Raw genomic sequence first — 27,997 nt, 5'->3', positions numbered from 1 at the left:
GAACCGACAGCCCTAGAGAGAAAGAAGAAGAGATTTTTCTTTCTTTCTCTATACCCCATTTGTCACAGTGCTATGCAGTGGACCTATGGGCCAGTGAGAGACATTTCATCAAGCAGAAAGCAGTAGTCATCAGTCAGAGAGCTCAAGGCACAGTTGAGACACGTCCAGTAGGGATTAGACATCCATTGTCTATGCGGACACAGATGCAGCCTTCCAGGCTGGAAACAGTTTTAAGGAGTGTGACCTCTGGCAGCAAAGAAGAGAGCCTATTATTAACCTGGGAACTAGTCCTGGCAGTTGAGAACTGAACTGCAGAAAGGAAGATGGACAGGGAGGCAGCTGCCCATCAGAGATGATGCTTCCACATGGCAGCAGCACAAGGGAGGCCGTGAGGTGCCTGAGCAATGAGTTGCCTTGGCCTACCTATGCGTACGCCTATCACTGTATCCTAAGTTTGCCTCCACTCTTCTGGGACTATTTGTGAAAGAGAAAACTTAGGTTTGTGGAGCTTATTTTTACCATCCCATTCTATGCCAATTGTTTCTACTGGCTAACTGTTAAGGGCAAGTTCCCTATGGGGCACGTGTGAACCAGTCATTTCAGGAATGCAGAAGTAGGGAGTACCCCATGACCTGAAAGTAATGACCACCCACTGGGGAGCCACCCCACAATTCAAGGATAAGTTAGAAGATGAAGGGGCACTATACACAGATTATTCACACGGGTTCTTTTGATTGCAACTCACAACCATCCTAGAAGATAGGCAGGGCTTTCTTAGAATAACAGTTGTAAAAAGAAAAGCTATCGTATGAACAGTTAGAAGACTATAGCAGTGGTCCATTCGTGAGATGGTAAGGAGTCACATCAAATGGAATGGGAAAGGGATGTTTTGAAAGAAAAATGGGTGTGCTGAAAGTTTGATCTGTAAGGGAAAAATCAGAGCTAGAATCAGAAAATAGGGAGCCAAAGTCTTTCTGAAACTCCTATAACAGGGCAGTTAGGTGGGTACAGTGGATAAAGCACTAGCCCTGAAGTCAAGAGGACCTGAGTTCAAATCTGACCTCAGACACTTGACACTTCCCGGTTGTGTGACTTTGGGCAAGTCACTTAATCCCAGTTGCCTCAGAAAAACAAACAAATCTCCTATAATACTTATATTCTGAAACATACTACCAAAAATTCTTGGTTATCTAGAACCATAAAAAGAATCTTTGTTTTTATGGCTCATTTTTTCAAATCACAAAATTTATTCTTTTAAATTTTAGAACTTGTAAAAGATACAGGGAATGTTTAGAAAAGGACAGTGGGGGTAGGAAAGAACAGGAATATGCATAATTATCTCCAGGTATCTGGATTAAATACAAACTCTGGAAGTCCCCATGGGGCCCAGTTTGTAGGCCTTCTACACTGTGACTCCAGGCTTTTCCCACATTATTCCTCTTCCTAGACTTTCCAGTCAAGCCAAACTGGACTGCCACAGCTGCCTCCACCCCTACCCCATCCCCAGCTGTGGGCACACTCCTCCTCCCATTTTTAGACATCTCCCTTCTCAGACTCAGCCCCGGGGGAGGTTGTCACCCAGTACTCTTTGGGCACTTTGCCTGCTCTCTCCTAAACCTGTGTGGTACTTACCCGGCTACATCCCTCCATTCCCAGCTGAATGTCATCTGGAGGCAGGGAGAGCTACTTTGTGGTCCCCACACTTGGGGCTGAGTGGGTGCGTGGAACAGCTGAGTCTCCGAGGTTCTGGAGCTGGCTTTGTGTTTTTTAGTATCATGCTGACATCTGCTGACCGCCTGTGGTCTTACACCCGCAGCTCAGGTAGCTGCCCTCTCCACAGCTCCCACAGAGCAAGGAAGCCCGGCCCCCTAATGCTCAGGGCCCTAGGCGCCCATCCTCTGGCCCACGTCCCTTGCTCTCAGCAGGCAACATGTCAGAAGCGGTCCGGGCTGGGCTGGACCCCACTAAGCCGTGGCCCGCACCCTCCATTCCACGAGTTCCTTAATGGATTCTGGGTCAGAAGGAAGCTTACACACCTGGGCTGTTTTCTGAACCTTCCCTACCACCTTGGATGCTCACCTGTTTGAATATGGCTAGTCCTCCTTGACGAGGAACCCCACCTCCTAAGGCAGAACACCAGAAATAGAGATGGAGACCAGGGCGGGGGAAAGGGTGAGAGACACAGAAACAGACAAAGACCATCCAGATACCTTAGAAATTGGGGTTGAGGGCTTTAGCTTTCCCCCCAAAGTTGCTGATTTTCTCCTTTATCATTGGCAGGGGGCTCTAGTCCTTGGAGTCCCAGCCCTTGTGTCTGCGGGGGGTGGAGGAAGGAGAGAGAAGAGGGAAGAGGGAAGGAGGGTGGGGCCGGGGGCGGCGCTAGGGCAGGCACTCTTGAAGTTTCTCCGTTCTCTGTCACTTCTCCAGACACATCCAAGGCAAGAGTGGCTGCTGAGGTGAGGGATGGGCAATGGGGGACGGGGTACAAGGCACAACGGGTTAATGCTTCCTTCACCCTTAGCTCTTCTACGCTAAAGGGTCTTTGCTGGGCAAGGGTGACATCCGGGACCAAGCTCACCAGGGAATTTCTTTGGGGGCAGAACTGGGTTAACTGGGCACAGATGGGGCCCAAAAAGGGTTAGAGAGCAGAAAAAGTAGAGGGGAGAAGGATGGTGGGATGAAAGGCAGGGAAAACCCAGGAGGCAAGTGGGGGAGGAGCGGAGAGAGATCCCAGGGACCTGAGCTTGTGAGAATGATACAGACACAGGTCAGGGACCCAGGGAGGAGTGACAAGGACGGCTCTTTCTGCCTCTAGCTGCCCGGCCCAGGACTGAGGAGCCTCACGCTACACCTGGGTCCTGACTGCATGAAGCCTGCTGGGGTGCAGGACTGCAGGTACTCATCTGCCCACCCTTTCAGATTGCCCCAGTGAGGAGGGGGAGAGGGTGCGGCTGCTCCTCCCTGTGGTCACGGCCACATCCTGTAGAGGAGAGGAGGGGGAAGTAAGAAGCAAAACCACCGGAGAAACTGGAGGCAGGGAGCCTTATTTGGGGGAAATTCTAGGACCCGGTCAGCCTCTGGGGCCCCAAATGAAAACCCAGAATATGTCCCAGGATTAAGCTCCTCGGGAGGATCCTAATCCCTGGTTTCTCCTGGCGCTGAGAAGAGCACATGGGAGCAGTCCCAGGTCACCTGCTTTCTTCCAATCACCTCCTCTCCCATCCCCACCTGGCTTTCCTTTGAGGCTCAGCCCCATGGGGGGCTGCTTTCCCAGAGACCCTTCAGTGCCTCGCCAATCCTTCCCCTAGATTTTCTGTCCTATCCTTGGAGGTACAGAATCTCTAGAACAGGGCCCTAAAGCAGCAAGAAATTGGGGGTCCAAATGAAGAAAGGGGACAGCTGAGATAGAGGAGAGCCACCTGTCTCCCTTGTGGGGACCTGGAAGTCGGTTTTTCTACTGATATTTAACGTGGCCTTGGGTCTCGGTCCCCTAGGGATCATGGAGCCCTTCAGCTCAAGGAACCTCGCCCTGCAGGCGGAGAAGAAAGTCCTGAGCAAGCTGGCCGGGCGGTCAGTGGTGCACCTCTTCATCGACGAGACCAGCAGCGAAGTGCTGGATGAACTTTACAAGGTGTCCAAGGAATACACCCACAGTCGGGCCGAGGCCCAGAGGGTCATCAAGGACCTGGTTAAGGTGGCCATCAAGGTGGCGGTGCTGCACCGCAACCAGCAGTTTAGCCCCGGCGAGATGGCCCTGGCGGCCCGCTTCCGCCAGAAGCTGCGCCAGGGCGCCATGACAGCCCTGAGCTTCGGCGAAGTGGACTTCACCTTCGAGGCGGCCGTGCTGACTGCGCTGCTGACGGAGTGCCGCGACACCCTCCTGGAGCTGGTGGAGCACCACCTCACGCCCAAGTCTCACGGCCGCATCCGCCGGGTTTTTGATCACTTCTCGGACCCCAGCTTGCTCACCGCCCTCTACAGTCCCAGCTACGCCCAGCATCTCAGCAAGATCTGTGATGGCCTCAGAAAGCTGCTGGACGAGGGAAAGCTTTGAGGACCGCTTCCCCAGCTCCACTGGCCCCATCGAGGCAGCGGACTCAAAGAGACACCCGGCCCGGCTCTCCAGGTCCTGGCTTGGGTCTCCTTGGAGTGTGATGGGCTCTGGGGACCAGCAGGGGTTCATAAGCCCTTCCCTCCCCTGGGCCTCTGGCCACCAGGACAGGAAACCAAGCTGCCTGAAAAAATTGAAGTGAAAGTCGGATCTTCTACTTCCCCCTAAACGAGACACATGATGTGGGGAAACCCCTTCCAGGAGGAAGGAGATCAGTACCCCAAGCTGCTGATGGGGGAAGCGTCAAACTCAAGGCCAGGCCAGAGACAGATGAGATGGAGGCCAGAAGCCTCGCTCCCAGAGAGGGTCAGGACAGGGAAGATAGAAGGGAAATAAATCTGCTAAAACGTGTACAGGGCTCCATGTTTAATCTCTGCAGTTTCTAACAACTTACTATCAACACAGGGAGAGGGGAATGGGAAAACACATTCACTTTTCTCCACATCCAACGTTAAATAACAAAATAAAGCAGACTCTTAGCCCCAAACAGCCTCCCTAGCCTGCTGTTTTCTCTTCAAAAACACGGAAACTACACCTCAAGCTGGTGCTACAAACCACAAATAAGTATGCAATGGAGAGAAAGAAAGGAACCAGAAGGCCACAAAGGAAGCCTCTGGCGTTCAATCTGTGAGGGGAGAGGTGCGTACACATGCGTACACAACCCAGGGAGTCAGGCCTGCTCATTCAATCCCAGACTGCCCATCCAAGTGGTCATTCTCCCTCGGTCCACCTCAATGTAAAGCTCAGGGCAACAGGGCAGAAAAGTGGCAGAAAAGGGAAGGATGACCAAAATTTCTAACCTTCTGAGCCATGAGAAAGACAACAGGACTTCTTAGGTCAAGGCTAAGTCCAGCATTTCACTTCTTGATTTGGGGGAGAAAGTTGGTACAGTGTAGTACCTCAGTGCCACATAGCAGGGGTTGGGGCTCAGGAGTACCCATGCTCCCAAGGGTCCCCAGGCTTGCTAGAGTGAGAGGACTAGGGGAGCAGCCATCATGGCTGATCATTCCTTAGCCACCATCCCCTGAGATGCTATCTTCTGCTAGGAAAACAAAATAGAGCCAATAAATAGGATTCTAACATAGCACCAAATAAATTAGAGAGAAGGGTGGGAGGGAGAGGGGGGACAAGTTCTGAAGATCCCTCCACCCTATGGTAAGGCCAAGGAACTGTAACAGGAACCAGAGAGAGTAGGAAAGGGACAGAAAGAACCGAGATTCAGCCAAAAGAATTTGGACAGGATCTAATCTCGACCCTTCCATTCTTGCCTACAATTCCTCCCATAGCCTATGGTCCCTGACAGCAACAAGAAGGCCAGGGCAGGGAACAGGGGGCAGGGCAGAGAAGCCAAAGGGGGAATGGGCTGAGATGGTAGATCCTCAACTTTCACCCCAGGCTGAACTCCCCACCAGACAGGTTCTCCTCTCCTGCTTCTCTCTTCCCAAAAGTTTTGGGGGTATCAGAGTTTAAAGATTTCATCTTCCTGGTCCCGTAAAGTGGCTGCCCTTGTGGTTCGAGTCAGGGGTACAGGGCCCAGTACTGCCCGCTGCTGCTTTCGGGGGGAAGCCAAATGGGGATGCAGATCTTCCCCAGGTACCCTGCAGGTAAAGATTAAGGGAAAAGTGATCAGGAAAGGAGGAAGGGAAAGAATAAATATTTATTAAGTACCTATTATGTGCCAGGCACTGCATTAAGCACACAAGCAAATTCTCATTTGAAAGAACAACTCTGGGGGGAAAGTGAGAGTGTGTGAGCTAAACAGAGAGAGAGAGAGAGACATCTAGCAAGCTGCCATGGTACTGATGCCAAGTCTGCCCAAGGCTCAGTTTGCCTTGCCTCTGGAAGGACAGAGTATTAAGAGGAACTTGAAACCATAACCTCCTGTTCCTCATACATAGATCTATTCCAGCAAGGTTAGCTCATGTTGCTTCTGGGATTCAAATTGTAAGCTGGAAAGAGCCTCTGAGCACATCTAACCCAACTCCTTGATTTTTAAGAGAGAGAAAATGGGGTTCCCAGTGTTTCGATGCTAAGACCTGGCTTCCACCTCCTGATGCCCAATTCTGAGCTCTTTTACTACACTAGAGTTAGGGAATCTTTTTTCTGCCAAGATCCATTTGGATATTCATAATATCATTTGAGAGCCATACGAAATTATCTTCGTATAGAATTCAAATAGTGGGGGGTTGTTGTACCTATCTTTCAGTTCTTCCCTGCCTGTGGCTAGCTGCCTTACCAAATGATTTCTCAGGCTTTATGTGGCCCACGGGCCAGATATTCTCCACTCTGGCAATGGACGAAAGATATCCACTCAGACACACCAAAGACTTACCCACTTTCACCTTTCTTCAACTTCTTGACAGCAGCTTTCTTTGACAGACTGATCTGTGAATCGATCTTCTTGAGGAAATCAGTGGCAGAAAGGTCATGGCTGGCTATGGGAAGGTCCTGACTACCTCTGGAGGAATGGCCTTCACCACTGGCTTTTTCCTCTGTTTTTTTCTTCAAGCCTGAGGAGGCTTCAGATCCACTCTGACTCAATGACATTTCTTCTTCTTCTTCCTCCTCAGAATCCAGCCCATTGAATAGTCCCCGGGGCTCAGTCAGGATGGGAATATAGAGAGTTTTCTTGAGGAAGATGGAGTCATTAGTATAAAGGCGGTTAACACGCTTAATCTGTTCCATCTTGGGAGGGGAAAAGAGAAGGGCACCAGATTAATAACAGCAATAATAATGTAGTTTACAAGTTTATAATATTTCAAATTTTTTATGTATTTTCAAATCCATTTCTTTATTTGATATTAACTAGCATCCTGAAGAATAGGGAGGATAGGTGTTATCCTTATGTTAAGGATGAACATACTGAGGCCGACATAAGAGATCATGCTTTGTCTGAGAACACAGAAAAAGTTAGAGGCAAACTCTAAAAAACTCAGGGCAACTTATAAACTTGGTATCCTGAAATATTTACTATTAATGTTCATATGAACTTGTCAGCATTTCTGGATCATATACCTTGGTTCAAATGGGGCATAACACATTGGGAAGGCAGTACTGAGAATCAGTCTCTAAAGTCAGTGTTAGGAGGCATCCATTCCAATTTCTAGAATCTTGATAGATAAGCAATACATTTCTGTTTTAGCCCAAAACTTGAATAAAAGAGCACTGGATTTGGAGTCTGAGAAATCCCAGTTTGAATCATGGGAAAGTTACTCTCACACTCAGTTTCTCCATCTGTAAAACGAATCTAACAATAGCACCTAACTCACAAAATTGTCGTGAGGACCAAAATGAGTAACATAAAACATTTTGAGAGCTTTAAAATGCTCCAGAGAGAATATTATTATTAAAATCAGATAGCTTGGATTATATCCCAAAATTAATAATGCTTTGAATTTGAAGAGCCCCTTTGTTCTTCGAAGTGGTTTTTAAAAATGATTTCTCGGGGTTATACTACAACTGTCTCCTCACAACCACGCTTGGACCGTCCCTCTTTGCCTGAAGCCTGGACAAGTGCGTCTGGCTGGAACATCGGCAAGGGTCCGGCTCCCCAGTTCTCAGCCTGGCAGCGCGCACTCGATTAGCCCAATGCCAAAACATGGAATAAAGCCCCCCACAAACTCTTGTCCGTTTCTGCCCCTAGTGTCGCCTGTATTTCGTTATCAGCGTCAGCTTTTGGGGGTGCATTTCTGCAATCACAGGGAGTACTTTCCCATAACCCGGGCTTGACATCCAGAACCTTCAGGGTCTCTCCCCTGGGGCACTGAGGGGGCCAAGGGTCACTCCCGGTTCCCCAAGTTGGGGTAGAGAGGCTACAACGTGGGTAAAAGCGCCCGGCGGGGACGAGGAAGACCCGACTATTAGACTCAGATTATTGCTAACTGCCAAATCCAGGCAAAATCACTTCATTTGTCTGAGCCTCAGTTTGCTCATCTGTAAAATGAGGAGCGTGGCACTGATCACTCCAGGTCGTGGTTAAGAGGAGATAACTTATAACCTCACGGTCCCACTCTCCATATAACGAATTATCCCGAGGAAAATGAGTATGATTTCATCGGAGTGGGGAATGAGGAAGGGGAGAAGGCTGCTCGCCCCAGGAGAGGCCAACCCGGCGTCCGGGTCTAGAGCAGTCAGGATCAGAGCCCTGCCTCGCCACAGCCCGGGGTCCGGGGTAAGCCCTCCTGCAGGCTGGGCCCGCCGTGCTTCCCGCCCACTCACCGTCACCCCGTACTTGAGGGCCAGGCCGGCCAGGGTGTCCCCGGGCTCCAGCAGGTGCTCCACGCGCCGCTCGCGCACCGGGGAGCAGGCCGACTGAACCAGGCTGCCGTAAGACCGAGCCCGACTCCCTCGAAGGAGACCCGACCCTCCCGGGGACGCCTGCCGGGAGGGGGACGCCATGGCCTCGCCGGCCCAGCCTAGGTCCTGACCTTCGACCCTGACGCCCTCTGACCCCTGACTTTCGAGGCGTCCCAATCAACCCAGATCCCGGGGGCCGGCTTTAGCCATAGGCCGCCGACTCCCGTTCCGGGCTGCGGATCTCCGGCCTCGGTCAAGCTCAAGTGCGGGGCCCCGCCCCTCCCGTTCAAGGCCCCGGCGCCGGGTTCCACAGCAGCCGGTACGATCGCTGCCCACGGCCGGTGAGGCGCGAGGCTGGGGCCCTAGAGACGTCCTTGCGAACACGGCTGGGTCAGGTCCTCCCTCGGCCCGGGTGAAAACTCACGGCGCCCATGCGGGCTCCGGGACCGAGAGATAGTCCTGAATCCTCCGTTTTAAAGGGCCTTATAAGCACCCGGGGCTTTAGAGACACAGGGAAAGACTTGAATTCCCAGAGAGCCGCGGCATCCCAAAGCATTCTGGATAATGTAGTTCTTCTACGCGAGGCCAATCAGAGAAAGCTGCAGAAAGATGCTTCGCATTCCCGGAAACACAGGCCCCGGAAGTGAGAAACCAACCAACCAAAAAAATACCGTCCCCGCCCCGCCCCCGTGGAAGCTACGGTGGCTGTGAAGGCTTCGGAGTCTAGGTGGTAGACCTGCTATAGTTTATGAAGGAGAGCTGCGATAGGTACCATGTCCTTCAAGAGGGAGGGGGATGACTGGAGCCAACTCAATGTGCTCAAGGTGAGAGTGAGCGTGGTGGTTGTCGCCTCTGAGCTCTCGAGCTGCCTCGGCAACCCCTTAAGGGGCGGGGCGATTCGGGGAACGGAGAACAGAAGGGATTCCGGGACGGGGAGAAAGGGGAGGGGGCGAGCCCTGTTTCTCTCCTCCATTTACTCTACGCGAGAGCCAGGCCCAGCTTGGCCACGCGGGGCTTTGGCTAGGGCACGTTCGTTTAGGGGGATGCATCTCCAGTTTTCAATGCCCATGCTCCTCCGCCAAGTTTATTTTGCCAGCCCCGGTGGGCCCCCTCCTAATGCCGGGGGGGACAGACATCCCTCCGGACGTCCCTTCGTTACCCCCGGCCTGCACCCATTTGGAGCTTCTGGGGTACCCCCGCCCCACTTCTCAGATTTGTTTTGGGTGCTCTTTTCCCGTTATTAGATTGTAAACTCCTCCAGGTTGTTCTTGTGTGTCCCCGCCTTAGCACCCGGCCCGCCACGGCCCCTTAATGTGTGTTTATTGACTGTTCGGCCTTTTGGGAACAGCTCCCGGAGTCAGCTGTAAACTGTAAAAAACGTGAAAACCGCCAGAGCCCCGTCCCCGGGATGCGTGCGGACACTCCCTGCTCTCCCTCCCTCGCAGCTCGGGTGCCCGCCCCCGCGCAGGGAGGCGGGGCTCCGGGAGAGTGACAGTGTCTGCGCCCCTGGGGGGTGTCTCTGGGCCTGGTCTCCCCCAGTCCCTCCCGCTCGCCCGCCACACCAGAATGCCTGGTTCCAGCTCCGCCCCGCCTTGTTTACCCCTTTCCAGAAGCGCAGAGTTGGGGACCTGCTGGCCAGTTACATCCCAGAAGATGAGGCACTGATGCTCCGAGATGGACGGTGAGGTGGGGGAGGGGCTCAGACTCGGGCCGACCAGGGGACGGTGAGGTTCCGGAAGGGGGGAGCACGGTGGGCGACAGGGCTGGCAGAGGATGGGAGGACCTGGGCTGGGAGACGGAGGGGCAGCCCTGGGGTGCCAGCGCTCCTGAGACCTCAGTTTCCCCTCAGGTTTGCCTGCGCTGTCTGTCCCCACCGGCCGGTATTGGACACACTGACCATGCTAACTGCTCACCGGGCAGGGAAGAGGCACGTGGCCAGTAAGTTGCAGGGTTAAAAGTTACAGAACATCAGCTTAACCAAGCCTTCCCAAGCCGTGCTAAATGCCCCTTTCCTACTAGGCCTGCAAGATTTCTATGGCAAAAAGCACCAGTGGAAAGGAGAAGAACAGACTCCAAAGCAGCAGGAAGAATGGAGCTCGGAGAAGACAGGGAACCAGGTAACTGAAAAGGGGGGATTGTGCCATCTTGGGAGGCTTCAGGTATCTGCTTCCACCCCAAGTGTGAGAGTGTTTCTTTCCCTCTGCTTCCCATCAGGCTCCTCTGCTGACCCAGACCCGGCTAATCACTCAAAGTGCCCTGCGCAGAGCCCCAAATTATAACAGTTGCTGTCGAAGGCAGAAGAACAGGTAACTTTGGGTAGAAGAGAGAAATAAGGAGAAATGAGAGGATGGAGGTAGGAGTATTGGTGGCAGTAGTTGTTGAAAAACAAGAAAAAAAGGAAAGAATAAAAAGTGGAGCACTCAGTCTAGAAGCGTTTGTCCCTAAAACTCCATGGAGACATAGATCTTAATTTTCAGGCTCTCCTGGCACCTAGCACAGTGGCTACGTAACTGTTAAATGAATGCTTTCAAAAACATAAAGATGTGAAGACGGGAATATCAAAAAGTTGAGAAGTTAAGAAAGGGAATTACAGTAGAGACTGGGCATTGGATTTATGGGAGTTGTTTCTGAGATGAGAGAACAGAAGTAGACAGCTGTTAGGATTCTTACAAGGTGCTAAGTAAGTGGAATTGAAGAGATGGTTAAATCTAGTTTAGCAACAAATAATGGCTTCCTAGTGATATAATGATTGGTGTATACTCAGTGTGGAAGATATAAGGAGGAGCTATCAGGGCCAGAAAGGACAAGCCCACTAGAAGCTTTCGGAGCCTCAGCCAGGATTCAGTCTGGGATATTCACAAGCCAGAGAAGGCAGCTTAAGCTCCCGGAACCAAGATTACAGAAGGCCTCTAAGAAAAACTAGCCGAGCCCCAAGTGAAGAAGATAAGACTTTGAAGGAGACAAAGGATTTGGACTTTAACTCCTGGCTGCATTTGGGGTGATTACACTGAACTGAAATTAAGGCTGCCTCCAGAAGCCCCCCCCCCAAAGAAACCTGCTCCCAGAAAACATTATATTTAAAGAGAAGAATATTACAGATAGCTCTGGTGTATAAGAGATAAAAGATAACTGGCTCCCTCCCCAACACTGTAAACTTTAAAAATTCAATTCATGTTATTTCTCAGTTTGATCGTCTCTATATTACTCTTCCTTATCCATTAAGAAGTCCATTACAATTATGTATAATCATCCAAAACAAATTTGCACATTAATCATAACCAGCAGAGAAAGAGAGACACAAAGGAGAGAAAAAAACAGAAAAATACTCCTTGATGCCTGAATCTGCATTTTATCTGGCTCATCATTTCATTCATATACTATAACTTGTTAAGTCACTACTCCAATGGAAGGGTATCCCCTCAGTTTCCAATAGTTCCTTCCCACTACAAACAAACTGCTATAAATATTTTTGTACAGTAGTTTTTTTCCTCCTTTGATCTCTTTGGTCTAGTAGAGATATCCCTGGGTCAAAAGGTAGATACAGTTTCGTAGTTTTTTAAGTATAGTTACAAATGGCCTTCCATAATGGTTGGACTAGTTCACAGCTCTACTAACAGTGCATTAGCATATCTGTTTTCTCACGTGCCTTCTAGCATTTGTCATTTTAGACAATCTGATGGGTGTGAGATATTTCAGTGTTGTTTTAATTTGCATTTTTCTAATAATTAGTGACTTAGAGCATTTTTTAAAATATGGTTATTGATATCTTAGATTTCCTCCTCTGAAAACTGCTTATTCATATCCTTTCACTGTCATTTGGAGTGTGGCTCTTATTCTTGAAAATTTGACTTAATTCTCTATATATTTTAGAAAGGAGACCTTTATGAGAGAGATTTGCTGCAAAGAATTTCCCCCAGTGTCCTGCTTTTCTTCCAATTTAGCTGTTTTGGTTTCATTTGTATAAAATCTTTTTAATTTTGTATAATAAAAAACCATTTTACCTCTTTTGGTCATGAATTTTTCTCTAGCTCTGACAGATCATTTCTTTGATGCTCCACTAATTTGCTTATCCCTCTTTATGTCTAAACCACCTGTCTATTTGGAACTCTCCCGCTATATTAAGATGCTAAGCTCTGCTTCTTCTCCCTCAGACCAGAATCTCCTTCGCCCTCAGCTCCCCCCCTCCCGTCCAGGCCCCCACAGACGGAGGCACCTTCGGACCAGAACGCTGGCAGAGCACCCAAGTCTAAGAGTGATAGACAGACCCGGAAGGGATCAGCAGCAGCGCCAGCCCCCGTGCCCTTGAGTCCAACCCGACGAAAGGTGTTGGACCATTATCTGAGCCTGCGCAGGTGGGTAGTGGGATGCCTTGTTTCTCTTTGTCTCAGATGTGGTCTTGTTTTCTTTCTTTTTGTTGGGGGCTGGGGTGAGGCAGTTGGTTAAGTGACTTACCCATGGTCACACAGCTAGGAAGTGTTAAGTATCTGTGGCCAGATTTGAACTCAGGCTCTCCTGACCCCAGGCGGTGCTCTATCCACTGCGCCTTCCCGCTGCTTCTTGGCCCTGTTTTCTTTTCTCCTTCCCTTCTGTGAACCCATCCCTCATTTTGACCAGACCTATTTTCTCTGCTCACAGCTCAGGGTGGATCCAGGATGGAAGAGGTCAGTGGGTAAAAGACAAGAATGTGGAGTTTGATTCTGATGAAGAGGAACCCCCGGATCTCCCCTTGGATTAATACCCTCCCCCCACCTTTTGTTTAAATAAACCCGAGAAGAGACTGGGTTCTTTCTTCCTCTGAGGTCTGGCTCTCTGGGCCATTCCAGCAATTTGGGTCCGTCCTACCCCTGCGGGTGGCCCAACTGCCTATACCACACCCGCCCTGCCAGAACCCTGCCAAGCGTCAGCTGCACCCAGCCTTCTGCCCTATTAATAAAGTATATAGGGCAGTTCGCTGCCCTTTGAGTTGTCAGAGACCTCACCTAAGCTCCCCCTGCTCTCCCTCCTATTTCCACAGGGGCTTTTTCTGCTTTCGCAGGGCGGCCACATTCAGAGGTGCTGGAGGAGCCAACACTGAGTGGAAATAAAGAAGGGTTGTGTGTGTTGGGGCCGTCGCAGGCATAAGGGCCCTGATAAAGGCAGGGATTTTTTTCTCCTCTTAGTGGTAACCTGAGCCTAGAACCTGCTGATCTCTGGGGTATAAATAATCCCCTAGTGAACTGGCAGACACTCTGGGAAGGGGGTTTTGTGCCAAGATCACCTCCCCACTTTTCCAGTCCCAGGCCAGAGAAAGAGACAGGTGAAGTGGGCAAAAAGACCTTTATTTACAGGAAGGGGAGATGGGCATTCCGCATCCAGGGGTCCCAGCTTTAAACAATAGGGAAGGATGGCGTTATGACTTCTTCTGCTGCCGACCTGTGGAAGTAGGGGGAAGTGAATCTGAACCCAAGACTCGGCTTTGAGCCTGTTCAGAAGAATGATCTTCATTTATTCTTTCCTCCCTAAGATCCCCATGGAAGGTAGTGTCTTAAGACATGTGACTTCTGTGCTCCCCTGTTCCCTTAATAAAGCTGTCCTCTGTCTCCCAGTACCTATTACCCAGGGATCTGTATGGAAGTAATGTCATCAGAGAAATGAAGGCAGGAGGAAAGGAGTACAGAATGGGAGAGCCCACAATAAGGGGCAGACAGCTGGTGTGCAAACTGGAGAACAAGACACTTTGAGGAAGCCTTAGCTGGAGGGCCTAGACTGAAGTCACAGAGAATAAGGGGGACACTTGGGCTCTGATCTGGGCCAATGATGAAGGGAGCACCCCAGGGAGGAAAGGGCAGATTCATCTGTGTCTCCTGAGTATATGGCAACAAGCTGGCCCACTCCTAGGTGAGCCACTCAGAACTTCCTCTGGGCAGAGCTTAGTGCCTCAGATTTCTGCTGGACCTTGCCTAGTCACACTGAACTTAATGCTGGAAGAACCAACCCCAAATAACTTCCTCCAGCCCAGTGGTCCCTTACGTAATTCGTTGTTCCGGGTCACTGCTCGAGCTGCCCGAGCCCGCGGTCCTTGCTGTGTGAAGTGGTATCCAAATCGTACGATGGCTGGGCAGTGCTCCAGCATGGCGGCCATTTCCATCTCTACAGCATCCCCTGGCCAGTGACGCTGGAAGGGTGGGAGGAAGAGAGAATACAGACTGTCCATCCCCCTGGTTACTACTACCCCAAGATTACTGTCTTTGAGGGGTCTGAGAAGGATGGCTCCAGAGTCGGGACGTTAAGGGGGACTCTCTACAGAAAGTTCAGGGTGTGGGGAAGAAAGCTAGGAACCTGGTTATCCATCCTTAGCTCAGTGAGTGTGGAATTCTCCCGAACAGCCTTTAGCACGGCCATGAGCCCCGAACTGCTGATGAAGTTGGACTCGATGTTGAGGCTCTGAAGGTTCTTGTTCTCTCGCAGCATCTCTGCTACGGCCTGAATGACAGGAACATGGGGCTGAACGGATGTCACAGCGGGTAGGATGAAGCAGGAGCAACGGGAAAACACGTCTCTGGGAGGGATTTGGGGGGGACAATGAGGGCAGAATGGAACTGAAACACCAAATGAGAGAAAAGGGGGCATTGTGCAGTCTCTGAGGAAACTGGGCACCTTAGGGGTCACTGAGTCCCTTCAAGGCTGGCCCAGGGAGAAGGGCGACATCCTGGGAGGACTACTGGACTAGGTGCTCTCAGGCTACCATTTCAGCTGTAAAATGGGGAGCAGGGAGGGACTGAACTACGTGAGTTTTAAGGAACCTTCCCTTCCTACCATTTGAGTTTATGGTTTCATGTGTCCTGAGGTAATAAGGATGGGACCCAAGAGAAGGGGTAAAGATCCAGGGGGCGGCGTACAGAGCACACCCATGGGCATCCTTGGGGGTCCAAGGTGGGCTGAGGGGTATGATCAGGAGGAAGTCCCCAGGACTCACATTGGCTACGGGGTCCCCGCTTCGTGTAGCCACCAGACTGAAGCTCCGGACGTGGGTATTCCCCTTCATCGCCTGACACAGCTCAATCAGAGTGGAGGCTGCGATGTCCTATCAGCAGGAGAGGGGACATTCAGATTTCTACTCCCAGGAGGCTTTCCCGTTGGAATGAGTCATTTTTTCCCCCGGATGGGATCCAATGCAATACCTGCATATTGTTGAGGTTCACTTCCTCCAGCGCCTGGTCATTGTTCTGAATTCTCTTCAGCGTCTCCTCGACGTCCGTAGGATTTGGCGGTTCATCTGGGACTGGCTTGTATTTGTCAGGCTGTACCACACCTAGTGGGGTGGGGAGGAGGGGGGATTCCCCCATGTTCCCCCCTCCCCCACTGCCTCCAGCCCCTATGCCCCCGACCTGTGCCCCTGGCAGTGAGCCCACCCCTCAGTGCCCACCGTGGTGAGCACCTGGCTTCTACACCTCCCCCTGGGCGCCCACTCACTGGAGATGCCCTCGGTGTTGCAGATTTCTCCACTGCAGATGGCATCGTAGTACTGCTTGTTACTCATCAGTGTGTACATGCCCAGAATGGCTGAGGAATGGCAAAGTGCGGCAGTGAGTAGAAGCAGCGACGCGCTCGGCTCACCCCTAAATCTTCCCCGGATGAGTCCGGGGGCAGGGGAGACGGAGGGCCTTCGCCCAGCGGGACCCGCGACCCTTCCAGGGACTATCCCGAGACGTCTCTTAGGCCTCTGCACCCGTGCCCTGCCCCGTCCGCCACTATTACAGGGTATTCTTTCCCACAGGCCTCGTGACCTCCCTCCTGTGCCCCGGGGTTGCCCACCTGCAATATCACACATTTCAGCATCTGTGGCCTTGGCCAAAGCCTCTTCCAACTCGGGCTCCAAAGTGATCTGTTCTTCCACAGGGATTTCCCTCTTGGGTTGGATGAACGGTTTCCCTGGTAGAAGGAAGACAATCAGCAGAAAAGCGTTTTCCCACCCAGATCCTTGGCTTCCTGCTGCCCCGATCCTCCTCACCCCCTCCTGGATTGTGGCAGGTCCTGCAGAGGCCTGGGTCTCCCGTCAGGCTGGGTACAAAGCCCAAGTCCTGGTTGGTTCGGAGGAGGAAGTGCCAGAATGCCAAGCTGCTGGGACTCTGGGCTGGGGCACGGAGCTGAGAGGAAAGATGGCTTGGCGGGGGGAAAGGGGGCTCTGGGGCGCTACGGGAATGAGAGGGAGGAACTCAAGGTCCAGATGCTGGGACTCCTCTTCCTCCAACCCCCAAGAGGGGGGCACTCCACAGAGCCCAAGCAGTATGGAATGGGGCTGGCGGGCGGGAACGCCGGGCTGGGGCAGGGCAGGGGGGGCGAGGGATACAGAACACAGCAGGGTGAGAGGCTGAGTGCCCCGCCAAGGTTCCTCTACCCTTCTTCTCTCCCGTGAAGGGCACCAGGTCATCCCGCTCCTTAGTCTCCAGGGCCTGCCGTTCCAGGTGCTGCATCAGGGCTTCCCGGTCCAGGGGCCCCGTGGGGCTCTTCTTGGTCTGGTCACGCTGCCTTAGCCCGGCTGGCAGGAGCATGTTCTTGGGAGGGGGTAGGAGTGGGGGAAGCACCAGCTCAGACTCCCCACTCCCGAATCCGGGACCCCCTTAGGGTTCCCTGCGGCGTCTTCAGCTCCCCCTGCTGACCCCCTGGGACCCCGAGGGGTTCCCTGACCCACCTCCCTGTTGTAGCCTAGGACCCTGAGGACATCTTGGGGCCCCCATCCAAGGGCCTTACCTCAGGGTCCATTTCCTGTAGCTCGTAGTCCAGCTGTTCCAGCTCCTCAGGGCTGAGGCTTCTCAGAATTTCATCCTCATCAATGTCCCGATACTTCTCCAGTTCCTTCTGATAGGATGACATGGTGTCCCACAGAGCCTGGGGAAGGGCGGGCAATCATCAGAGCCGAGGGTGCAGGGGAAGGAGGGGGGGTCCTTGGGGAGGTGCAGCAGCCCCCGGGATGGGGCGCCTGGGCTCAGCATCCCAGATCTCCCATCCCCTGGCCTGCCTCCCCAGCTTCCGCTCCCCCCACGAAGACCTCTGATCTTCAGGCTAGCACCGCGTGGGAAGAGGGCCCGGCGGCAGCCCACACCCTCGCCCGTCAGCGCCTCTCCTGCCCCTCTCACCCCCAGCACAGCTGCCTGGGGCCCGTGCCAACATCCCCTGGGCCCCTGCCTAGTTCCTATGGAAAGAGGGGGTGGAGAGCTTCAGGGAAATTCCTCCTCCCCCCTCTCAATCAATCCCGCTCCTTCCTTAGACTAACAGGGGAAGCCTAGAGGGCTGAGGGAGCGGGGCCGCGGCGACAGAGGGAGGCTGGGGGTGGGCGGGAGGGGTGGGGCCCGGCCTTTCCCACTTCTGGGTGCCGAGGGAGCCGGGGGCTCCGGGCCGAGGAAGCCAGAGGGACCCCTGCAGCTGGAAGGCGAGGAGCTCGGCTGGAGCGAAGCTCTCGTCCCTGCCCTTAGGTGGAAGGTGACACGGCCCTTGTTGGGGTGAGGCAGCAGTGACTTCATGCCTTGTAACTCGGGATCAGGCTCTTCTGGAAACACTTGTAGGGACATGGGGGGAGCATGGTGGGGAGACCCACAGATTACCCCACACCCCCACTCCCTAAACCTGAACACCCCCAAGAGAGTAGACACACGAGTGTGGGGGAGACAACCTGAGGGCCGGCGTCACATGCCCACACCCTGCCTCCAGCTCCCCAGGAAGGACCACACTCCCACCCCTCAGTGGCTTCCAGCCTGGGGTTCCCCCGCCACCCCAATCCAGCCCACCCCCTCCCCTCTCACCTCCCCTTCTGTTGGTCTGTCTGCTCTGCCTGGGCACTGAGCGGGCAGCAGGAGGAGCCCTGTGCCGGGGGAGGGGGCAGGGGGAGCGGTGAGCTCAGCATTTTATTATTTTAGTTCTGGCCAGGTGGGGGTGGGGGGGAGATCGCATGTACAGCCCCCCTCACACGCAGCCGGCCCAGCCCCCAGCCCCTCTAGTGGCCACTAGCAGCCACAGCAGCTCTTCCCTTCTCTCCTTGGAAGAGCCTTCTGGACACCTGAATTCTAGTCCCAACCGGGTCATCGGCAAGACCACTCCATGGCACAAACGTCCCTCTTCCTCCACTCCACACAAGGTTCACCAGACAGGAGTTTTTCTGTTTTTATTAGATTAAAAAATACAGAGGGAGGTGGGCAGGTTGCTCAGGGGAAGAAGGGAAGGGGGAATCAGGAGTCTGAGACGGGGGGTGAAAGCAGGGGGAGGCGCAGAGGCAAAGTCGGGAAGGGCCAGGCGGCACAGGGCGAAGGGAGGTCTAAGGACCAGCCGTGCTTTCACTTGATTATGATCTTCTGCCGCAGAGCCCGGGGTCCGGGCCCAGGGAGGGGCTCTGGAGGCGGCGGGCCCGGGCCCAGGGCCGAGGCAGCCGGGGGGAGTCCGTGGGCTGTGATGTACTTCTTGTAGGCCTCCCGGATGATCTTGAAGGCTCTAGCCGTGGCATAGGGAATATCTGTGACAGGATCCCGGTACAGGGCCGGCCGGTGGGTCACGGGGCAGACCTCGCGCACAGGAATCTTGGGGGGCTTTCCCCTGGGAAAACACTCCTCAAATGTGGCGTCATCGCTGAATGTGATGAAAGTACGAGAGCATCGAGCAGGTGGAATGACGGGCCCCGTCACAGAGTGAGGAGCTGCTGTGGGGACCACGGGAGTCGGCTCGAGCCTGGGGAGACAGGAGCCAAGAAGTCTGTGAAGGAGGGACAGGAACAAAGAAAGGCCCATTGGCACAGCTTGAGGGTAGGGGGAGAGACACGAAAAGAGATGGAAAATGTCAAGGAGAAAGCAAGTCAGGACACTGGCAGAGGAGGGAGGAATCTCTGGCACTCACCCTTCCACATCCACGTTCTCCTCCTTGGGTCCTGGCTCTGTCAGCAGGGGCACCGTCATGGAGTGGTAGGTGATCACCGGCCCTGGACATTTGCGCTTCTTGTGGACCTGCTTCTTCTTGTCTGCCTCCAGTCTCTCATAGTTCTCTGGGGAAAGAGGGAGAGTCAGGCCCTCACTGAGCCGCAGGCACGGGTGCTGTCAGTCCTCCTTCCCCACTGTCAGTCTCCCTGCCAGCCTCCCTCCCCAGCATGCCCCATGGGTGTGCTCCCTCCAGCACAGTCTGCAGCCTCATTTGCCCCCATCCTTTCATTTCTCTCTTCTCCCAGCTCCCTTCTCCCATTCTCCACATCTCGTCCTCCCCAGCCCTCCAGCTGACCAAGGGAACGTAGGTTGAGTTCCTCAGTGATCTTCGCTTCCCTGAGGAGCTCCTCTTGCGTCAGGGGTCGCTCACAGTGAGGGCCTTTTCGGCGCCGTGACTGGCCCTGCCGCTCCTGGACCCGAAGGAATGTTTGGCGAGTGTGCTCTGCTGTGGACTGGCGCATCGACTTCCGGCCTAGAGAGATTGAGTGAGAAAGTGGGCAATCTTGTAACTCAGGACCACCCTCCAAGAGACCGCCCAGACTGACAGACTAGGAGCTGCTTCCTCAAAACCACAAATCCCCAATAATACCTTTTCCCTTTCATCGCTTCTTAAACCCCAGGGTTTTTAGAGAACCAGTTCTCTAATTCCTACCCAAGAGATATCGGGCAAAGCGCCTAGATTTTGTGAGAGGGCGCTTCCTCATCTACAAGTAGAAGGAGCCAGGCCAGATCACCTCTGCGGCTCCTTTCTGCCCTAACCCTCTGCGTTGGCCATGACATTACAGAAGGACTGCAAGCTCTTCAGCTGGCGTTAGCTGTTGTGATATGTCTAATATCAAGTAAGATGAGCTCTGGGCACAAGCACGTTGAGAACCTGGAAGTAAACATCTGCTGAATTCAGTTCACAAAGTGGCTGCCCACTTGCATTTATTGCGTTTATATACAAACAGATCTTTTAGTCTGAACCCACAAATTAGGCAACGGGCTCCCTAAGGGAAGGAACTGAGTCTGTTCTTCACTCTGTACCTAGGAGAAGGCCTTGTCCCTGTGCTAAATCCTGGCCTTATTTGTAATCTGTTGTCAACAACATGGTTCTCCCCGCATCCTCTGGGTCTAGTTCTGGTCTGCAGGGGTAGATGGCGGTGCTTCCAGAGCTGAGGTGCACTAAGACATTCTGACGCCGTGAAGGCCATGCTCTTCTTTTCCAATACTCACTGTCAAGCCCATCATCCTGCAGTTCCAAGGGGAGCAGCGTCTTCTCCTCGCGGGCTTTCTGGGAGCTGCCAGCTGGGGTGCTTACTTTCCGAGGCCTCAAGCTCTTGATAGGTTCCTGGGGGCAGGTTGGGATCAGAGACCAAGGGCTGAGGGGATAAGGAGAAGGGGCAAGAACCTGGGGAACCCAGAGCCTGAGGGAGTTGGGTTGTAATAGGAAAAGCCTAGAAGTCTGCTAAAAGACAGCAGGAGCTTCCAGAATCTGACAAAGCTGGGGATGGCCCTCCCCAAGCCCGGGGTCCCACCGCACCTTGTAGGCCTTGGTCACTACCCGGCGCTTTCTTCTTGGCTCATCACCATCCCCGTCACTTGCTGGTTCATCCCCCTCGTCAATGTCAAAATCAGAGTCAACTTCATCCTCTGTGTCTGACTGGTCCCCCTGGTATTCATCATCACCAGATTCCTGAAGGAGGAAGAAAAGGAGAACTTTGGCGGCGCGGTCTGGACCACAGTCCTCGTCTCCTTCAGTGGCTGACATCAGGGCCTGGCGTCAGGAAGTCCAGAGTTCAAATCCAGCCTCAGATACTTATTGGCTGTATAATCCTGGACGGGTCAGTGAACAACCGTCTGCCTCAGTTTCCTTATGAGTAAAATCAGGGTCACAGAACTTGGCTTGTTTTGGGAGTAGGGGATTTAGTTTTGAGCATCGCATTTAAGAGAGATGTTGACAAATGGAAGTAGATCCATAAAAGCACCATGTGGATAAAAAAGGGCCTGGAAAACATCTTATGAGTAATAGTGGAAGAATTGAGGGCAGTTCAACCTGGAGAATCTTCCTTCAGTCATCCCCATTTTTGTGAGTATCAAATGTGATAATTATCTGCCAAGCACTTAGCACAGAAGCTAGCATCGTTCTTATTTATATTGTGCTCAGGTAGGGGGCGCCATGGTGCAACTGGGCCAGGAGTCAGGACTCCTCTTCCAGGGTTCAAATTGGGCTGTGGAACACCAAGCCCTGCCTGCCTCCGTTTCCTCATCTGTCAAAATGAGCTGGAGAAGGAAAGAGCCAAGAAAACCCCAAATGGGTCATAAAGAGTAGACATGACTGAAATACCCGAATAACCATCAAACTCCGCCAAGAGAGCTACCCAGACAGACTCCACCTGGTGTTCCCCACCTCTGCTTCCAGGAATAATGACTTCTAACTACCTCCGATTCTTATTATTTGTGACTCTGGTCAGGTTAAATCTCTTAGAACCTTGGTTATCTACTCTATAAAGTGGGAACACTCATACCTATCCTTGCTGCTCTAATCTGGTTGTTTCAAAAATTAATTAACATTATGACTAGGAATATGTTTTGAAAATATTAAAACTCTCTTGGGTTTTATTTGCCATTGGAAAGAACACTGGATTTCAAATCCAAAGGTCAAGGCTTTGAGTCTAAAACCTTTTTCCTTCCCATACTTCTTAGTGCCATCTTAATTAGTCTCTCAAAGCTCTAGCTAGAAAATGAATTTGCACATGATTGTTTAGGAGACCTTTTCCAGCTTTAAAATTCTAAAATGTTTGTTTTTTGCCTCTTATGTACTCAGCACATTCTGCATTGCATTAGTGTTAATTGTGTATCTATATATACATATCTATAATTTTCACCAATGAGCTTTAAACTCCTGAAGAAAGCACATTTTATTTATCTCTCCATACTTGATAATGCCTTGCAGGGGGCTGGCATACAATGGCCCTAAAATTATTTGTTGAATGCTCATAATCAACAAATATTTATCAGGCACCCAATATATGCAGGATAGTAAGATGAAGAAGCCATAGTCACACCATCAAGGATTTTACAGTCTGGTTGAGAAAATATAATATTATAATAATAATTATAATAATTCACAGTCACAGGCCTTTTCCACAAAGGTTTACAAAGTATTTTACATATACTATCTTGCTTACTTACTATAGCATTAAATTACTTGTGGCATTAAAATTGCCTCCTGCAATTTCCTAATTTTTTCCTCTAGAGTTAAACCCAACAGGCTTAGTCTCTCTTCCATACAACAGATGTGTAAATATCTGAAGTCCTATCTTGACTGAAGGAAGATTCTCCAGGTTGAACTGCCCCCAATTCTTCCACTATTACTCATGAGATGTTTTCCAGGCCCTTTTTTATCCACACGGTGCTTTTATGGATCTACTTCCATTTGTCAACATCTCTCTTAAATGCGATGCTCAAAACTAAATCCCCTACTCCCAATGAAGATTGACTCCTACAGAATGTGGTGAGATTATCACTTCTCTCTCTCTGGATACTTGACTTAATGCCACCTAAAATCAAATTAATTTTTTTGGCAGCTATGTTTCAATGATGATTTGCATTGAGTTTGCAGTAAATGAAATACAGATAACTATTGGAATAAAGCCCAAGAATTAGGCTAAAAAAAATTAAGCTGCACAAGAACAAGATGGGGAAGGAATGGGTTACCTAATAGCTCATGTGAAAAACATGTGGAAGCTGCTGTAAGCTTGAGGCTGAGTCAACAGTGTAACATGGTGCCCAATAAAGTTGCCAACATTTCATGCTCTCTTAAAAGGTGCAGGGTATAGAACAAAGGAAGTTCCCCTGTCCCCTGCCTTAATCAGAGCAGGTATGTAATACCGTGTTCAATCACACATGTTTCAAAAGGATAACTGACAAGCTGGAGATCATATACAGAAGAGCAATCAGAATGGGAATAAGACTGAAAAATATGCTCTACACATCAAGCAGTTGAAGGAAATAGCATGTGTAGCCTACAAAAGACTAAGGGGAGATGTGGGAACTGCCTTCAAATACTCAAAAACCTCTCATGGGGAAGAGAAATATTTGTATGGACTGGCTCCATGCGGCAGGAATAGGAACAACAAATATAACAAACAGAAAAGGAGAAAAAATGTAAATGTAAAGAAATGCCTTCTGACAATCAGTTGTCCTAGAACTGGGATGTACTATAGGCCAGGGCTTAAACTTTTTCTACTTAAGATTCCTTTTAACTCATACAATTTTTAGGGAACCCCAGCTATAGAGGTATATAAAATATGTAAACAAATCAAACATTTACTAATAATAAACCATAATTTCATGACTCCTACATTCAGTTTCAAGACCCCATATAGGACTGTGACCCACAATTTAAGAAACTGGGCTACAGTGAGAGATGCTGAGTTCCTCATCACTGGAAGCATTCAATCAGAAGCCTTAGTAAAGCCAGGAATACTGCAGACGGGATTCTCATTTAAGCATAGGTTAGATTCTGAGATCCCCTTCCAATTCTGTGATGCTTTGAAATCTGCTGGATCTGTTTTAGATGAACTGCTGTTTCATGTGAACTCTCTCATTCTGTGTTCATAAAGTTGAAGTTTTAACCCTGGAGATGTAATTTACAATTATGTCTTTGAAACTTTAAGATACATCAAAAGGACAAAAGTTTTGAACTCTAAATATGTCATCCAAAACTTTCTCCTGGTTTAGGATTATTTACAAATTCGGTAACTAAGCTATCTATGCCTTTATTCATGTCTCTGATGAGACACAGAACAGAAAGAAATACAGGACAAAGACCCCGATCAGAAAATCCATTAACCAAACATTTTTTGGATAAAATGCTTCAGCCACCTACAATTCCACTTAACTGTGCAATCATCCAGCTCCATCTTTTCATCTTATACATAAGGCTATCATTAAGAACTCTATCATATCCTTTGCAGAACTCTGGAAACACTATAGCTACAAAATTCCCTTAATAACTTTTTTTTTAAAAGAACAAATAAAATATGGAATACAAAGGACACCGAATTGGACTTCAGAAAAACCTGGAAAGACTTACATGAACTGATGCTGAATGAAATGAGCAGAACCAGGAGAACATGGCACACAGTAACATTAGCACTGTGCAATGATCAACTTTAATAGACTTAGCTCTCCTCAGCAATGCAACAGCAAAAGGTAATTCTAAAAGATCTATGATGGAAAATGCTATCCACATCCAGAGAAAGAACTATGGAATTGAAATCATATTATTTTCATTTATTTTATTTTTTTCTTTCTTGTGGTTTTCCCCTTTTGTTCTGATTCTACTTTCACATGACTAATGTAGAAATATGTTTAATATGATTGTACATGTATAGCCTATATCAAATTGATTGCCATCTTGGAAGGGAGGGGAAAAGAGGAGAGACAGGGAGGGGAATGACACTCAAAATCTTATAAAAATGAATGCTGAAAACTATCTTTACATGAAGTTGGGGGTGAAAAAACCCATTATTAAAAAACAAATAATAATTAACTTAAAGTCAGATGACCTAGACTGAAATCCAGACATTTCTGTTTACTACTTATGCAACACTGAGTAAGTCACACCTCTCTGGACCAAATTTTCCTTATACATGAAAAGGTTAGACTATGTGACCTTTACAGCTCTAAATTTAATTAGACCTATCCAGCTCTAAATTTATGATCCTATGAAATGAAGTCAGTTTGGCATAATAATAATAATTGCCAGCCTAGCATTTATGTAGTGGCAGGCACTGTGATAAGTAAGCACTTTACAAATATTATCTCACTTGATACAACAACCCAGGGAGGAAGGTGCTTTTATTATCCCCATTTTACAGTTGAGGAATCTGAGACAGAGATTAAGTGACTTTGCCCAACATCATATAGGTAGTATGTGAGACTAGATTTGAACTCAAGTCCTTTGTGTGCCTCAGTTTCTCCTCTGCAACTAGGGTTGTTGTGGGGATAAGAGAATATTTGTAAAGTGTTTCATAAATGATCGTTATAATTTAACATCTTGGAGCCTCAGTTTCTAGTTTCCTCATTCATAAATAGCAGCTATCTCATAGGATTTGTGTAAGACTCAAATGAGATAATATTTGTAAAGGGCATAGCACTCTGCATGGCACGTAGTTATTATTGTTATATAATTATTATAATAATATTTGTTATATATGAATCTTTAAGATTCACTGTAATTCCTCTGGGACAGATGATGATGATAATGATTTTGAGCAATAAGTGCTTTACAAATATTCTCATTTTATTCTCACGACAGGCAGATGCTTTTATGAAACAGTATTTATAAAGGGCTCCATAAACGCTAGCTTCTGTCATCGATGTCGTCATCATCATCCATGCTCCCCACTAAAGACGAGGAAACTGAGGCAGACAAGTGAATGGTGATTGTCAGAGGCTGGATTGGAACTCAGGCCCAGCTGATGCCCGATGCCCAGGATGGAGGATTCAGAAATACAAAAGTCCCAGCAAAGGATCCAGAGAGGGAGGCAGAGGAGGGGTGCCCCCCGCTCCCTGCTCCCCACCCCCACTCTCCAATGCCGCCTCCCCGCCCCCTTCTCAGACCCTACCGCGCAGCCCCGCCCCCTCCCCGGGCCGGCGCTTGCCTCGGCGAACCCCTCATAATTGGTCTGGTAGAATTCATCTCTTTCCTCTGCCTCCAAGAGTCCAGACAACGACTCCCTGCGGTCTTCCCGGGTGCTCGGCCCCAGGCCAAGCTCATCCCTCCCCCGCCCCCTTTCTCAGACCCTAACGCGCAGCCCCGCCCCCTCCCCGGACCCGGCGCTTGCCTCGGTGAACCCCCCATAAGTGGTCTGGTAGAATTCATCTTCTTCCTCTGCCTCCAAGAGTCCAGACAATCGATTCCCTGCGGTCTTCCGGGGTGCTCGGCCCCCGGCCAAGCTCATCCCTCCTCCGGCCCCAGCCTTCACCGCTGGCGGCTTCGGGATCGCTCGGCGCTCGGCGCCTTCCGCCTGTCCAGCTTCGCCGCCGGAAAGGGGAAATCGTCACAGGCAGAAGCAGACGAGTGCCGAGGCGAGGATAGAAGCGCGCTCCGGAGAGGCTCCGCCCCACTCACTCCTCGCCCCGCCCCGATACTCAGCCCCTCCCCTCCTTCTTCAAAGCCCGCCTACTGGTACGGAGCCTCGACAGCTCCACCCCCCTTCCTCTAGGGCCGCCCAGCTCCTCTTCCCCACCCCCTCAAGCTCTCAATTTCCAGTAAACTTCTACGTGCGAGACAGCCTGGTCCGGGCTCAGTCTGTCCCTGCGTGTTGGCATTAGAGTTGGAAGATGGTCATTCAATCTCATTTTAAAGAACAGAAACAGTCACCTAGCTAGCAATTAGTCGCAAGAAGGGACTTCTTGCTGCCCGCAAGTCTTCCAAGCTTTCCTCGCCTTCAAAAACGGGGAGTCAGATAGCCTTCTTAGGGATTATCTTGTCAACAGAGCTATGAAAAATGATGTGCGGACTATGTCAAAGCAAGGAGACGTTATGTAAAATAATGTGTTAAGAACATACACATATAAAATGGGAACGATGATGGCACCGATCCTAGCACTGGGATGGCACTCAAATAAGAAAGAATAAGATAAAGCGCTTACCTCGTAGTAAGCGCTACAAAAGTTAGCCATTGTTATGAATATACATACACTAGAAACCTTATAACTTCTCTGGAAATTATGATGATAACATTTATAACGCATTGTAAGGCTTGCGATATTACAATAATTAGCTTGATTTAAGCCTTGGGCGCACGCAAGGTCTGTATGGTTTTCTTCTCTTCAGCTTGAGGGAGAATCTTTTAGATGAAAAATTCAGTCACAATTGCTTCAAGTTTCTAGGTAAGAAAATTCCCAACATTTAGACAGAGATTGGACAATTTGCCTAACTCTTCATACATGTGTGTGTGTACATGTTTACAATATGTATGTTAACTATTAATATAGTTAGTATGTTTAATAATTAACATGGCAATGTAATTAATATAACTAATGTGTTTAATAATTAATGTAAAGCATATGTCATATGCACACATACCATTAGCCTATGACCTCTTTATTATTTTTTCTTCCCTGAGGCAATTGGGGTTAAGTGACTTGCCCAGGGTCCCACAGTTAGGAAGTGTTAAGTGTCTGAGAACTGAGGAGTCTCGACTTCAGGACTGGTACTCTGTCCACTGCACCACCTAGCTGCCCTGACTCTTTATTGTTTAGACAAAAATGAGTTTACTAAAAATATTCAAGTGACGACATCACATCAAGAAGTGTCCTAGCAAAGGCAGTTCTTTTTAATTAGTTGAAGTAAGAGATGGAGTCTGACCCTTTCCCAGATTAATAAAGATCAAAAGATAATTTCACAGAACCACAGAGTTTTTAGAGCTGGAAAAGATATCCCAGTGGGCAATCAAGTCCAACCTATAAGGGGTAATGAGATTAGAGGTTAATATTGTATTTTTCTTGTAAATTTGCTTCAGTTTTGTAATTTAAAAATATAATAGTAAAGGGGAAAAAAGGATTCCTAAATCTCTGACTTCTCCTTTGCCCTTTTCTACCTGTTCTTAATCCAGACTCACTAAAGTGTCCAGTATACTAGAGGGTGATTATA

At 50.0% G+C, this 27,997-nt stretch overlaps 5 protein-coding genes across 10 annotated transcripts; 2 read left to right on the top strand and 3 right to left on the bottom strand.

The window, feature by feature from the left end:
• Positions 1-1,963: 1,963 nt before the first annotated feature.
• TNFAIP8L2 (TNF alpha induced protein 8 like 2) lies at positions 1,964-4,598 on the top strand. Of its 3 annotated transcripts, XM_051992683.1 has the most exons (3): positions 1,970-2,456; positions 2,816-2,895; positions 3,495-4,598. In XM_051992683.1, the coding sequence occupies exon 3, from the start codon at positions 3,500-3,502 to the stop codon at positions 4,052-4,054; it is 555 nt and encodes a 184-aa protein (XP_051848643.1). In that variant the 5' UTR covers positions 1,970-2,456; positions 2,816-2,895; positions 3,495-3,499; the 3' UTR covers positions 4,055-4,598. The 3 variants fall into 3 exon arrangements, with proteins under 3 accessions (XP_051848644.1, XP_051848643.1, XP_051848642.1); XM_051992684.1 differs by lacking the exon at positions 2,816-2,895 and having other exon boundaries at positions 1,964-2,456; XM_051992682.1 differs by lacking the exon at positions 1,970-2,456 and having other exon boundaries at positions 2,463-2,895.
• Positions 4,463-8,512, bottom strand: LYSMD1 (LysM domain containing 1). The gene is made up of 3 exons (XM_051992680.1): positions 8,330-8,512; positions 6,444-6,796; positions 4,463-5,709 (listed from the first exon to the last, which is right to left on the bottom strand). Exons 1-3 carry the CDS (start codon positions 8,507-8,509, stop codon positions 5,571-5,573), a joined length of 672 nt encoding a protein of 223 aa, XP_051848640.1. The 5' UTR covers positions 8,510-8,512; the 3' UTR covers positions 4,463-5,570.
• A 620-nt stretch (positions 8,513-9,132) lies between these two features.
• On the top strand, positions 9,133-13,184 carry SCNM1 (sodium channel modifier 1). Of its 2 annotated transcripts, XM_051992678.1 has the most exons (7): positions 9,133-9,231; positions 10,018-10,088; positions 10,257-10,345; positions 10,427-10,524; positions 10,622-10,713; positions 12,559-12,759; positions 13,043-13,184. In XM_051992678.1, the coding sequence occupies exons 1-7, from the start codon at positions 9,181-9,183 to the stop codon at positions 13,140-13,142; spliced, it is 702 nt and encodes a 233-aa protein (XP_051848638.1). In that variant the 5' UTR covers positions 9,133-9,180; the 3' UTR covers positions 13,143-13,184. The 2 variants fall into 2 exon arrangements, with proteins under 2 accessions (XP_051848638.1, XP_051848639.1); XM_051992679.1 differs by lacking the exon at positions 9,133-9,231 and having other exon boundaries at positions 10,067-10,131.
• Positions 13,185-13,706: 522 nt separating this feature from the next.
• On the bottom strand, positions 13,707-18,292 carry TMOD4 (tropomodulin 4). Of its 2 annotated transcripts, XM_051992676.1 has the most exons (10): positions 18,187-18,289; positions 17,138-17,275; positions 16,785-16,941; positions 16,202-16,318; positions 15,860-15,949; positions 15,568-15,698; positions 15,363-15,470; positions 14,726-14,869; positions 14,417-14,561; positions 13,707-13,819 (listed from the first exon to the last, which is right to left on the bottom strand). In XM_051992676.1, the coding sequence occupies exons 2-10, from the start codon at positions 17,258-17,260 to the stop codon at positions 13,797-13,799; spliced, it is 1,038 nt and encodes a 345-aa protein (XP_051848636.1). In that variant the 5' UTR covers positions 17,261-17,275; positions 18,187-18,289; the 3' UTR covers positions 13,707-13,796. The 2 variants fall into 2 exon arrangements, with proteins under 2 accessions (XP_051848636.1, XP_051848637.1); XM_051992677.1 differs by lacking the exon at positions 13,707-13,819 and having other exon boundaries at positions 14,462-14,561; positions 14,726-14,945; positions 18,187-18,292.
• Positions 18,293-18,530: 238 nt separating this feature from the next.
• On the bottom strand, positions 18,531-26,368 carry VPS72 (vacuolar protein sorting 72 homolog). Of its 2 annotated transcripts, none has more exons than XM_051992674.1 (6): positions 26,184-26,368; positions 20,870-21,022; positions 20,563-20,677; positions 19,643-19,819; positions 19,268-19,412; positions 18,531-19,126 (listed from the first exon to the last, which is right to left on the bottom strand). In XM_051992674.1, the coding sequence occupies exons 1-6, from the start codon at positions 26,298-26,300 to the stop codon at positions 18,715-18,717; spliced, it is 1,119 nt and encodes a 372-aa protein (XP_051848634.1). In that variant the 5' UTR covers positions 26,301-26,368; the 3' UTR covers positions 18,531-18,714. The 2 variants fall into 2 exon arrangements, with proteins under 2 accessions (XP_051848634.1, XP_051848635.1); XM_051992675.1 differs by having other exon boundaries at positions 18,531-19,102; positions 26,184-26,367.
• Positions 26,369-27,997: the final 1,629 nt, after the last annotated feature.

Source organism: Antechinus flavipes, chromosome 4 (genome assembly GCF_016432865.1).
Source record: "Antechinus flavipes isolate AdamAnt ecotype Samford, QLD, Australia chromosome 4, AdamAnt_v2, whole genome shotgun sequence".
Lineage (NCBI taxonomy): Eukaryota > Metazoa > Chordata > Mammalia > Dasyuromorphia > Dasyuridae > Antechinus > Antechinus flavipes.
Note: the sequence above shows the minus strand (reverse complement) of the source record. Positions and strands in the feature narration are given on the sequence as shown.

Excerpts from the sequence above, each read along its gene's own strand:
- TNFAIP8L2 (XM_051992684.1), top strand. The coding sequence starts at position 3,500 with ATGGAGCCCTTCAGCTCAAGGAACCTCGCCCTGCAGGCGGAGAAGAAA.
- LYSMD1 (XM_051992680.1), bottom strand. The coding sequence starts at position 8,509 with ATGGCGTCCCCCTCCCGGCAGGCGTCCCCGGGAGGGTCGGGTCTCCTT. Across the intron at positions 6,797-8,329 it reads CCCTCAAGTACGGGGTGACG|ATGGAACAGATTAAGCGTGT; the intron begins GTGAGTGGGCGG and ends TCCCCTCCCAAG. Across the intron at positions 5,710-6,443 it reads TTGAAGAAAGGTGAAAGTGG|GGTACCTGGGGAAGATCTGC; the intron begins GTAAGTCTTTGG and ends CTTTACCTGCAG.
- SCNM1 (XM_051992678.1), top strand. The coding sequence starts at position 9,181 with ATGTCCTTCAAGAGGGAGGGGGATGACTGGAGCCAACTCAATGTGCTC. Across the intron at positions 10,714-12,558 it reads TGTCGAAGGCAGAAGAACAG|ACCAGAATCTCCTTCGCCCT; the intron begins GTAACTTTGGGT and ends CTTCTCCCTCAG. Across the intron at positions 12,760-13,042 it reads CATTATCTGAGCCTGCGCAG|CTCAGGGTGGATCCAGGATG; the intron begins GTGGGTAGTGGG and ends CTCTGCTCACAG.
- TMOD4 (XM_051992676.1), bottom strand. The coding sequence starts at position 17,260 with ATGTCATCCTATCAGAAGGAACTGGAGAAGTATCGGGACATTGATGAG. Across the intron at positions 16,942-17,137 it reads TACAGGAAATGGACCCTGAG|AACATGCTCCTGCCAGCCGG; the intron begins GTAAGGCCCTTG and ends CCCCCTCCCAAG. Across the intron at positions 15,950-16,201 it reads TGAAATGTGTGATATTGCAG|CCATTCTGGGCATGTACACA; the intron begins GTGGGCAACCCC and ends GCCATTCCTCAG.
- VPS72 (XM_051992674.1), bottom strand. The coding sequence starts at position 26,300 with ATGAGCTTGGCCGGGGGCCGAGCACCCCGGAAGACCGCAGGGAATCGA. Across the intron at positions 19,820-20,562 it reads GCAGGATGATGGGCTTGACA|GCCGGAAGTCGATGCGCCAG; the intron begins GTGAGTATTGGA and ends CAATCTCTCTAG. Across the intron at positions 19,127-19,267 it reads GAGAACGTGGATGTGGAAGG|ACTTCTTGGCTCCTGTCTCC; the intron begins GTGAGTGCCAGA and ends CCTCCTTCACAG.